The 12,456-nt window shown below is 41.3% G+C and overlaps 1 protein-coding gene across 1 annotated transcript in view; it reads right to left on the minus strand.

Moving 5' to 3' along the window:
* Positions 1-12,456, minus strand: part of LOC106562591 (A disintegrin and metalloproteinase with thrombospondin motifs 17-like) — a 199,862-nt gene that overhangs the window by 178,928 nt on the left and 8,478 nt on the right. Inside the window, exon 3 of the mRNA XM_082969689.1 lies at positions 11,923-12,112. Coding sequence (XP_082825815.1) covers positions 11,923-12,112 — 190 coding nt within the window. The remainder of the gene's footprint in view (positions 1-11,922; positions 12,113-12,456) is intronic.

A 12,456-nucleotide genomic window follows, 5' to 3' on the forward strand; every position in this document is an offset into this window, starting at 1 on the left:
GTCATATTATGTCTATATACAGTGTTGTAACGATGTGCAAATAGTTAAAGTACAAAAGGGAAAATAAATAAACATAAATAATGGTTGTATTTACAATGGTGTTTGTTCTTCACTGGTTGACCTTTTCTTGTGGCAACAGGTCACAAATCTCGCTGCTGTGATGGCACACTGGTATTTCACCCAACAGAAATAGGAGTTGATCAAAATTGGGTTTGTTTTCAAATTATTGTGGGTCTGTGTAATCTGAGGGCAATAAGTGTCTCTAATATGGTCTCTAATATGGTCATAAATTTGGCACTTCAGTTTCCACCTCATTCCACCTTTCTCAATAGCAAGGCTATGCTCACTGAGTCTGTACATAGTCAAAGCTTTCCTTTATTTTGGGTCAGTCACAGTGCTCAGGTATTCTGCCACTGTGTACTCTCTGTTTTTTTGTTAATTCTTTCCAATGTGTCATGTAATTATCTTTTTGTAATCTCGTGATTTTGTTGGGTCTAATTGTGTTGCTGTCCTGGGGCTCTGTGAGGTGTGTTTGTTTGTGAACAGAGCCCCAGGATCAGCTTGCTTAGGGGACTCTTCTCCAGGTTCATCTCTCTGTAGGTGATGGCTTTGTTGTGGAAGGTTTGGGAATCGCTTCCTTTTAGGTGGTTGTAGAATTTAACAGCTCTTTTCTGTATTTTGATCATTTGCAGTGTCGGCCTAATACAGCTCCGCATGCATTATTTGGTATTTTACGTTGTACACAGAGGATATTTTTGCAGAATTCTGCATGCAGTCTCAATTTGGTGAATTCTTGGTTGGTGAGCGGACCCCAGACCTCACAACCATAAAGAGCAATGGGTTTCATAACTGATTCCACTATTCTTAGCCAGATCATAATTGGTATGTCGAATTTGATGTTCCTTTTAATGGCATAGAAGGTCCTTCTTGCCTTGTCTCTCAGCTCGTACACAGCTTTGTGGAAGTTATCTGTGGCGCAGATGTTTAGGCCAAAGTATGTATCGTTTTTTTATTTGCTCTAGGGCAACAGTGTCTAGATGGAATTTGTATTTGTGGTCCTGGCGACTGGACCTTTTTTGGAACACCATTATTTTGGTCTTACTGAGATTATTATTATTTTATTATTTTTTTAAGCCAACAAAGCATGAAAAGTTTGTCAATTAGAGTGTGCAAGGTGAATACGTGGTCTGTCGTATGGTAATTTGGTAAAAAGTCAATTTGACAATTTCTCAGATCTCTCTCTCTCTCGCGTCCTAGATATGAACATATGGAAATCATTTATTTCTACAGGTTGTCTAAGTGCTGGTGGTCTGTGTGGCCGACTCCTTATGTAATGTTTGGGGTAGAGGTCGACCGATTATGATTTATCAACGCCGATACCGATTATTGGAGGACCAAGAAAAGCCGCTACCGATTAATCGGCCAATTTGTTTACTTTATTTGTAATAATGACAATTACAACAACACTGAATGAACACTTATTTTAACTTAATATAATACATCAATAAAATCTATTTAGCCTCAAATAAATAATGAAACATGATCAATTTGGTTTAAATAATGCAAAAAGAAAGTGTTGGACAAGAAAGTAAAAGTGCAATATATGCCATGTAAAAAGCTAACATTTAAGTTCCTTGCTCAGAACATGAGAACATATGAAAGCTGGTGGTTCCTTTTAACATGAGTCTTCAATATTCCCAGGTAAGAAGTTTTAGGTTGTAGTTATTAGAGGAATTATAGGACTATTTCTCTCTATACGATTTGTATTTCATATACCTTTGACTATTGCATGTTCTTATAGGCACTTTAGTATTGCCAGTGTAACAGTATAGCTTCCGTCCCTGTCCTCGCTCCTACCTGGGCTCGAACCAGGAACACATCAGCAACAGCCACCCTCGAAGCAGCGTTGCCCATGCAGAGCAAGGGGAACAACTACTCCAAGTCTCAGAGCGAGTGAAGTCACCGATTGAAACGCTATTAGCGTGCACCCCGCTAACTAGCTAGCCATTTCACATCGGTTACACCAGCCTAACCTCGGGAGTTGATAGGCTTGAAGTCATAAACAGCGCAATGCTTGAAGCATTGCAAGAGCTGCTGGCAAACACACGAAAGTGCTGTTTGAATGAATGCTTACGAGCCTGCTGGTGCCTACCATCGCTCAGTCAGACTGCTCTATCAAATCATAGACTTAATTATAACATAATAACACACAGAAATACGAGCCTTTGGTAATTAAAATGGTTGAATCCGGAAACTATCATTTCGAAAACAAAACGTTTATTCTTTCAGTGAAATACGGAAACGTTCCATATTTTATCTAACGGATAGCATCCCTAAGTCTATATATTGCTGTTACATTGTACAACCTTTAATGTTATGTCATAATTATGTACAATTCTGGCAAATTAATTCCGGCCTTTTTTAGGAATAAATGGACTTCACACAGTTCGCAATGAGCCAGGCGGCCCAAACTGCTGCATATACCCTGACTGCTTGCACGGAACGCAAGAGAAGTGACACAATTGCCCTAGTTATAAGAAATTCATGTTAGGAGGCAATATTAACTAAATATGCAGGTTTAAAAATATATACTTGTGTATTGATTTTAAAGAAAGGCATTGATGTTTATGGTTAGGTACATTGGCGCAACGATAGTGCTTTATTCGCAAATGCGCTTGTTAAATCATCACCCGTTTGTCGAAGTAGGCTGTGATTCAATGAGAAATTAACAGGCAACGCATCGATTATATGCAACGCAGGACACGCTAGATAAACTAGTAATTATGTTAAGATTGATTGTTTTTTATAAGGTAAGTTTAATGCTAGCTAGCAACTTACCTTGGCTTCTTGCTGCCCTCGCATAACAGGTAGTCAGCCTGCAACGCAGGCTCCTCGTGGAGTGCAATGTAAGGCAGGTGGTTAGAGCGTTGGACTAGTAACCGGAAGGTTGCAAAAACGAATCCCCGAGCTGACAAGGTAAAAATCTGTCGTTCTGCCCCTGAACAAGGCAGTTAACCCACCGTTCCTAGGCCGTCATTGAAAATAAGAATGTGTTCTTAACTGAATTGCCTAGTTAAAGATAGTGCACTACAAAGGGAATAGGTTTCCATTTGGAACAGAGACATTGTAGCGAGAAAAACTGTGGGAAGGTTTAAATTGTCTCTGAAGCAACGTGATAGCAACATCATCCAAAACGTGGAGAGCAGTTGCTATTTCCACACAGAAGAAGGAAAAAAAAAAAAAAATGGGCTATTATAGCTATTTGGTTCTTTCCATAAAAGCTTTAACAATATGTTGTTATTGTCTTCCGTGCATCCTGTTTTGACAAGACCTTCATATTTTACCAGAATTCAATAACACAATCTAACAAAACGTCAATGTATTATCTACAATCTAATAGCAGTAGTAGCTGAACTTGTATTACGCAAAATAGACGTCATGACCTCCATGCATTTTATAAAACGCATCCCAAAAGAACTACAAATCCCCAAAATACAGCACCCAAAAGAACTACACATCCAACAATGCAGCCTCCAAAAACACTACAAATCCAACAACGCAGCATCCAAAAACAATACAAAAAAAATATCTAATTAATATATACAATTGAATTCGGAAGTTTAAATACACCTTAGCCAAATACATTTCAACTCAGTTTTTCACAATTCTTGACATTTAATCGTAGTAACAATTCCCTGTCTTAGGTCAGTTAGGATTACCACTTTCTTTGAAGAATGTGGAATGTCTGAATAATAGTAGAGAGAATGATTTATTTCAGCTTTAAATTTGGGTGTGTCAGAAGTTTACATACACTCAATTAGTATTTGGTAGCATTGCCTTTAAATTGTTTAACTTGGGTCAAACGTTTCGGGTAGCCTTCCACAAGCTTCCCACAATAAATTTGGTGAATTTTGGCCCATTCCTCCTGACATAGCTGGTGTAACTGAGTAAGGTTTGTAGGCCTCCTTGCTCGCACACACTTTTTCAGTTCTGCGCACAAATTTTCTATAGGATTGAGGTCAGGGCTTTCTGATGGCCACACCAATACCTTAACTTTGTTGTCCTTAAGCCATTTTGCCACAACTTTGGAAGTATGCTTTGGGTCATTGTCCATTTGGAAGACCCATTTGCGACCAAGCTTGAAACTTCCTGACTGATGTCTTGAGATGTTGCTTCAATATATCCACACAATTCCTCATGATGCCATCTATTTTGTGAAGTGCACCAGTCCCTCCTGCAGTAAAAAACCCCCACAACATGATGTTGCCACCCCCGTGCTTCACGGTTGGGATGGTGTTCTTCGCCTTGCACGCCTCCCCCTTTTTCCTCCAAACATAACGATGGTCATTATGGCCAAACAGTTCTATTTTTGTTTCATCAGACCAGAGGACATTTCTCCAAAAAGTACGATCTTTGTCCCCATGTGCAGTTGCAAAACATAGTCTGGCTTTTTTATGGCGGTTTTGGAGCAGTGGCTTCTTCCTTGCTGAGCGGCCTTTCAGGTTATGTCGATATAGGACTCGTTCTACTGTGGATATAGATACTTTTCTACCTGTTTCCTCCAGCATCTTCACAAGGTCCTTTGGGATTGATTTGCACTTTTCGCACCAAAGTACGTTCATCTCTAGGAGACAGAACGCATCTCCTTCCTGAGCGGTATGACGGCTGCGTGGTCCCATGGTGTTTATACTTGCATAGTATTGTTTGTACAGATGAACATGGTACCTTCAGGCGTTTGGAAATTGCTCCCAAGGATGAACCAGACTTGCGGAGGTATACAATTTTTTCTGAGGTCTTGGCAGATTTATTTTCATTTTCCCATGATGTCAAGCAAAGAGGCACTGAGTTTGAAGGTAGGCCTTGAAATACATCCACAGGTACACCTCCAATTGACTCAAATTATGTCAATTAGCCTTTCAGAAGCTTCTAGAGCCATGGCATAATTTTCTCGAATTTTCCAAGCTGTTTAAAGGCACAGTCAACTTAGTGTTTGTAAACTTCTGTCCCACTGGAATTGTGATACAGTGAATTATAAGTGAAATAATCTGTCTGTAAACAATTCTTGGGAAAATGACTTGTGTCAGGCACAAAGTAGATGTCCTAACCGACTTGCCAAAACTATAGTTTGTTAACAAGAAATTTGTGGAGTGGTTGAAGAACGAGTTTTAACCTGTTAGGGCTAGGGGGCAGCATTTGCACGTCTGGATAAAATTTTTTTACCCGATTTAATCTGGTTACTAATCCTACCCAGTAACTAGAATATGCATATACTTATTATATATGGATAGAAAACACTCTAAAGTTTCTAAAACTGTTTGAATGGTGTCTGTGAGTATAACAGAACTCATTTGGCAGGCAAAACCCTGAGACATTTTCTGACAGGAAGTGGATACCTGATGTGTTGTATTACCTTTAAACCTATCCCATTGAAAAGCACAGGGGCTGAGGAATATTTTGGCACTTCCTATTGCTTCCACTAGATGTCACCAGCCTTTACAAAGTGTTTTGAGTCTTCTGGAGGGAGATCTGACCGAACAAGAGCCATGGAACGATGATGTCCCATTAGACACCTGGCGCGCGAGTTCATGTTGGGTACCCTCGTTCCAATACGTTATAAAAGAGTATGCATTCGTCCACCTTGAATATTATTCATGTTCTGGTTAAAAAAGGCCCTAATGATTTATGCTATACAACGTTTGACATGTTTGAACGAACGTAAATATATTTTTTCCCCTCGTTCATGACGAGAAGTCCGGCTGGCTTAGATCATGTGCTAACAAGACGGAGATTTTTGGACATAAATGATGAGCTTTTTTGAACAAAACTACATTCGTTATGGACCTGTGATACCTGGAAGTGACATCTGATGAAGAGAATCAAAGGTAATGGATTATTTACATAGTATTTTCGATTTTAGATCTCCCCAACATGACGTCTAGTCTGTATCGCAACGCGTATTTTTCTGGGCGCAGTGCTCAGATTATTGCAAAGTGTGATTTCCCAGTAAGGTTATTTTTAAATCTGGCAAGTTGATTGCGTTCAAGAGATGTAAATCTATAATTCTTTAAATGACAATATAATATTTTACCAATGTTTTCTAATTTTAATTATTTAATTTGTGACGCTGACTTGACTGCCGGTTATTGGAGGGAAACGATTTCCTCAACATCAATGCCATAGTAAAACGCTGTTTTTGGATATAAATATGAACTTGATAGAACTAAAAATGCATGCATTGTCTAACATAATGTCCTAGGAGTGTCATCTGATGGAGATTGTAAAAGGTTAGTGCATCATTTTAGCTGGTTTTATGGTTTTGGTGACCCTGTCTTTGAATCGACAAAACATTACACACAACTCTTGTAAATGTACTGTCCTAACATACTCTAAATTTATGCTTTCGCCGTAAAACCTTTTTGAAATCGTAAAACGTGGTTAGATTAAGGAGATGTTTATCTTTCAAAGGGTGTAAAATAGTTGTATGTTTGAAAAATTTGAATTTTGACATTTATTTGGATTCAAATTTGCCGCTCTTGAAATGCACCTGCTGTTGATGGAGTGCACCACGGGTGGCACGCTAGCGTCCCACCTAGCCCATAGAGGTTAACCTCTTGACGTTACCCTAGGATAGGGGGCGCCACAGCGCATTTTGGAAAAAATTCGTGCCCATTTTCAACGGCCTACTAATCAGACTCAGAAGCTAGGATAATTAATACCTGTGGATAGAAAACACCCTAAAGTTTCTAAAACTGTTTGAATGGTGTCTGTGAGTATAACAGAACTCATATGGCAGTCAAAACCCCGAGACAGATGGAAACAGGAAGTGGAATTCTGAATTGCGAACTCAACTTCATCACGTTGCCTATTAATCACACCGTGAGATATCGTTTATTGAGCACTTCCTATTGCTTCCACAAGATGTCGCCAGTCTTTACAAAGTGTTTTGAGCCTTCTACAGTCGAAACTCAGTGAATGAGACGCGTTGGAAATTGGTCACAGCGGGAGGGCCATCACCATTATGACGCCGGCGGCCCTGTCTACCCCCACCTTTGGAAACGTTTTGAAACACATTGAAATCGTCCCCCTCGAATCTTATTGGCTCTCTTGTTGAAACAGGCCCTGAAGATTTATGTTATACAACGTTTGACATGTTTGAACGAACCTAAATGGGAAAAAATTGCTTTTTTCCAACACGGCTGTCCCGCGGCCGGCAGAGCTTTGGAATACTGCCTTCAGACGCGCTAACAACAGCAAGCTAATGGAACATAAAGGATGGACTTTTTCGACCGAAAATACATCTGTTGTGGACCTGGGATTCCTGGAAGTGCTTTCTGATGAAGACAACTAAAGGTAAGGGATTATTGACAATATTATACAACATTAGATTTGATATGCGATTGTTCCAAGATGGCGCCGAGCTGTATTTACCAGCTCATTTTCTGAGTATCGCATCCCCTTTTATCGCTAAGTGTGATTACCCAGTAAAGTTATTTTTAAATCTGGTATGACAGGTGCTTTCAAGAGATATTCATCTATAAATCTTAGAATGACAATATTACATTTTAAACATGTTTTCGAATAGTAATTCAGTAAATTGTAGCACTGTTTCATCGGATGCTTTTGACGGGAAAATAGTTAGTCAACGTCAGACGCCGATGTAAAATGCTGTTTTCATATATAAATATGAACTTTATTGAACAAAAGAATGCATGCATTGTGTAACATGATGTCCTAGGTGTGTCATCTGATGAAGTTTGTAAAAGGTTAGTGCTGCATTTAGCTGTTTTTTTGGTTATTTGAGATGCTTGTGGTTGGTCGGAAAATGGCTATGTTGCTGCTTTTTACGATGGACTCCTCTAACATAATCTAATGATTTGCTTTTCCTGTAAAACCTTTTTGAAATCGGACGACGTGGGTCGATTCAGGAGAGGTGTATCTATAAAAAAAAAAAAAAAAAAAAAAAAAAAAAAAATTATTACATTTTGTTATGCTAATGGCGATATGATTTTTTGCTGGATTTTGATCCCGCTGACGGGATGAGACGCTGAAGAGGTTTGACTCCAACCTAAGTGTATGTAAACTTCTGACTTCAACTGTATATTTTTTGTATACACTTCATGTACACATTCATTTAACATTCCTTAAAATATACTGATAAAAAAATAAAGGGAACACTTAAACAACACATCCTAGATCTGAATTAAATAAATAATCTTATTAAAGACTTTTTTCTTTACATAGTTGAATGTGCTGAGAACAAAATCACACAAAAATAATCAATGGAAATCCAATTTATCAACCCATGGAGGTCTGGATTTGGAGTCACACTCAAAATTAAAGTGGAAAACCACACTACAGGCTGATCCAACTTTGATGTAATGTCCTTAAAACAAGTCAAAATGAGGCTCAGTAGTGTGTGTGGCCTCCACGTGCCTGTATGACCTGGGCATGCTCCTGATGAGGTGGCAGATGGTCTCCTAAGGGATCTCCTCCCAGACCTGCACTAAAGCATCCGCCAACTCCTGGACAGTCTGTGGTGCAACGTGGCGTTGGTGGATGGAGCGAGACATGATGTCCCAGATGTGCACAATTGGATTCAGGTCTGGGGAACGGGCGGGCCAGTCCATAGCATCAATGCCTACCTCTTGCGGGAACTGCTGACACACTCCAGCCACATGAGGTCTAGCATTGTCTTGCATTAGGAGGAACCCAGGGCCAACTGCACCAGCATATGGTCTCACAAGGGGTCTGAGGATCTCATCTCGGTACCTAATGGCAGTCAGGCTACCTCTGGCGAGCACATGGAGGGCTGTGCGGCCCCCCAAAGAAATGCCACCCCACACCATGACTGACCCACCGCCAAACCGGTCATGCTGGAGGATGTTGCAGGCAGCAGAACGTTCTCCATGGCGTCTCCAGACTCTGTCACGTCTGTCACGTGCTCAGTGTGAACCTGCTTTAATCTGTGAAGAGCACAGGGCGCCAGTGGCGAATTTGCCAATCTTGGTGTTCTCTGGCAAATGCCAAACGTCCTGCACGGTGTTGGGCTGTAAGCACAACCCCCACCTGTGGAAGTCAGGCCCTCATACCACCCTCATGCAGTCTGTTTCTGACCGTTTGAGCAGACACATGCACATTTGTGGCCTGCTGGAGGTCATTTTGCAGGGCTCTGGCAGTGCTCCTCCTGCTCCTCCTTGCACAAAGGCGGAGGTAGCGGTCCTGCTGCTGGGTTGTTGCCCTCCTACGGCCTCCTCCACGTCTCCTGATGTACTGGCCTGTCTCCTGGTAGCGCCTCCATGCTCTGGACACTACGCTGACAGACACAGCAAACCTTCTTGTCACAGCTCGCATTGATGTGCCATCCTGGATGAGCTGCACTACCTGAGCCACTTGTGTGGGTTGTAGACTCCGTCTCATGCTACCACTAGAGTGAAAGCACCGCCAGCATTCAAAAGTGACCAAAACATCAGCCAGGAAGCATAGGAACTGAGAGGTGGTCTGTGGTCCCCACCTGCAGAACCACTCCTTTATTGGGGGTGTCTTGCTAATTGCCTATAATTTCCACTTGTTGTCTATTCCATTTGCACAACAGCATGTGAAATGTATTGTCAATCAGTGGACAGTTTGATTTCACATAAGTGTGATTGACTTGGAGTTACATTGTGTTGTTTAAGTGTTCCCTTTATTTTTTTGAGCAGTGTATTTCAAACTCATGAGACATTGGGACCAAAATACACTATACATTCAAGAATGTAATGTTTTGCACTGTAGTTTTGAAGGCCGGTCGATGATCTGTGAGCCAAACTTTTGTGAGTGTAATGTAAAACTATTCATTTTTTCTGGTCTATTTCACTTTTGTTTAATATCTATTTCACTTGCATTGGCAATGTAAACATATGTTTCCCATGCCAATAAAGCCCCTTTGTCACAACGTCCACAGAAGGTGGCGCCACTCCTCGGTCGGGCAGCGCTTGGCGGTCGTCGTCGCCGGCCTACTAGCTGCCACCGATCCATGTTTCATATGTCTGTTAGTTATGTCTGTTTAGTACGCACCTGTTCCTTGTTTGTAATTAGTGGGAGGCTATTTAGTTTGTCCGTTTCTTGTTTGGGATTTGTGCGGGATTGATTTGTGTTACGTTGAGGTAGAAGGGCTGGATAATTTTTGGATAGGCCATAGGGTTGCCGGGCTGCGCCCCGTGTATTTTTTGAGTTTGGAGCTGTTCTCCCTCTTGTTTGTGGTTTGCACCCTGCCTAGTCGCTGTGTTCACTCTGGACTTTATAAAATATATATTCTACGGACCTTTCATCTCCTGCGCCTGACTCACCCGTTTCCTGCTCCTTTAAATACGTGAAACCCTTAAATTGAAATTGAATTGAAATTGAATTGAGAGAGAAAAAGAGAGAAAAAAAGCGCAGACAGATCAAAAAAGCAAGAGAAAAATAAACAGAGACAGACAGAGAGGGACAGACAGACCGACAGGCAGACAGAGAGACAGTCAGACAGAGACAGACAGACAGAGCAGGCCCCAACAGGAGTTTAAAGAGAGGAAATGCACATTAAAACAAGGCCCAGCTGCCAGCCCTAAAACGCCTCTCCTTCCAACAGATTGAAGCTAAATAAACATCAAAGAATGTAAATATTGCTCAGAAACCCATGATTTATGAGACCTACACCAGGACGACTCCTGAATACTAAACTACTGTACCACAAAGACATGGGGAAGAAGATGGCGTCAAGGATTGGGCAGTAACTGATTACATGTCAGTTACATGTAATTTGATTACAAAAAAACTGTAACTGTAGTCAGTTATTTCACCAGCGAAAAATATTGTAATCAGATTACAGATACTTTTGAAAAACTATACAACAACTTCTTGGAATATTTTATAATTCAGAAAGGATGTTTACGAAAAAATGTATTATGGCACCTTGCTGTTTTCTCAATGAAATTCAATTCAGCATTGAAAAAAGGTGCAAGTTTAAGTTTGTTCCACCTGAGCGAGTCTGACCATGATGAAACACCAAATGGGTTTGATGGATCCTTTTTGTCTTCTTCTAATGCCTCTTAAGGGGATGGCGTTCAAATTGGAAAAGGTTTTAATGCTCTGAGGCATTTCAAGGGGGTCACGTCAATTCAACTCAGTCAATTGACCATCACACAGTCTGCATGGATGGTCTACTTCTCTCCTTCCTTCAAAGCTTCTGATGGATTACTTCTCTCCTTCCTTCAAAGCTTCTGATGGACTACTTCTCTCCTTCCTTCAAAGCTTCTAATGGACTACTTCTCTCCTTCCTTCAAAGCTTCTAATGGACTACTTCTCTCCTTCCTTCAAAGCTTCTGACGGACTACTTCTCTCCTTCCTTCAAAGCTTCTGATGGACTACTTCTCTCCTTCCTTCAAAGCTTCTGATGGACTACTTCTCTCCTTCCTTTACAGCTTCTGATGGACTACTTCTCTCCTTCCTTCAAAGCTTCTGATGGACTACTTCTCTCCTTCCTTCAAAGCTTCTGATGGACTACTTCTCTCCTTCCTTCAAAGCTTCTAATGGACTACTTCTCTCCTTCCTTCAAAGCTTCTGATTACATTTGAACCCTACTGACTAGAATAAGTTATGCATAGAAGTTACAAAGGGGCCTAATAAACTTCCATGTATGGTAATGAAGCTTTTGAAAATCAATTAGACCACAACCATAACATTACTGTTATCTAATGTACATGCAGTTGTCACTTCGACTATTGATTGATCGTTACTAAAACAATGACAAAGTACAGCCACACTTCACAGACATGGAGGATCCACTCTCTCACTCCAATCCCTTTCCTTTCCCTTCCAAAATCCACCAAATCAATCGAAAGTGGCAGTGGCGGTCCAATGGTATCCAATATCCACTATCCACCATTCAACATTTCTGTCACTCACCTGTAATGGTGCCGCAGTCCTTGGGCTGCTTGTCTGCAGCTGTGGATCCAGGGGGAGGGACAGAAGGAGGGCTGGTCTTGGCTGAGCGTCGGTGTCGGACCACCCTGTGCTGCAGCCCGGAGAAGGAGCTGGAAGAACTGCTGGCCGGCTGGATGAAGAGACTGTCCTCTCCTGTATAGACCAGTCCAGTCTGAAGAGAGACAGAGAGAGAGAGAGAGAGAGAGAGAGAGAGAGAGAGAGAGAGAGAGAGAGAGAGAGAGAGAGAAAGAGCAAAAGAACAACAGAGCAGCCGTTAACATTCATACTCCCCTCATGTTTTTAGGCTAGATCAGCTTTTAACATATCTCTTGGTTTTCTCTCACGAGATCCCAGATAGTTGTTTGCATCATGCCACCTCCCCTTTCCCCCCGATCAGAGCTGCCTCAAGCCCCACCTCTATACCCCCAACCTCAACCCCAACCAAAAACCAGCCCCTGGCCAACACCATGCAGGGCCTTATAGGAACAAATACCTTATAGTCTAACCCAAAGCCTT

The sequence above is a fragment of the Salmo salar genome, chromosome 26 (assembly GCF_965601325.2).
Source record: "Salmo salar chromosome 26, fSalSal1, whole genome shotgun sequence".
Classification (NCBI taxonomy): domain Eukaryota; kingdom Metazoa; phylum Chordata; class Actinopteri; order Salmoniformes; family Salmonidae; genus Salmo; species Salmo salar.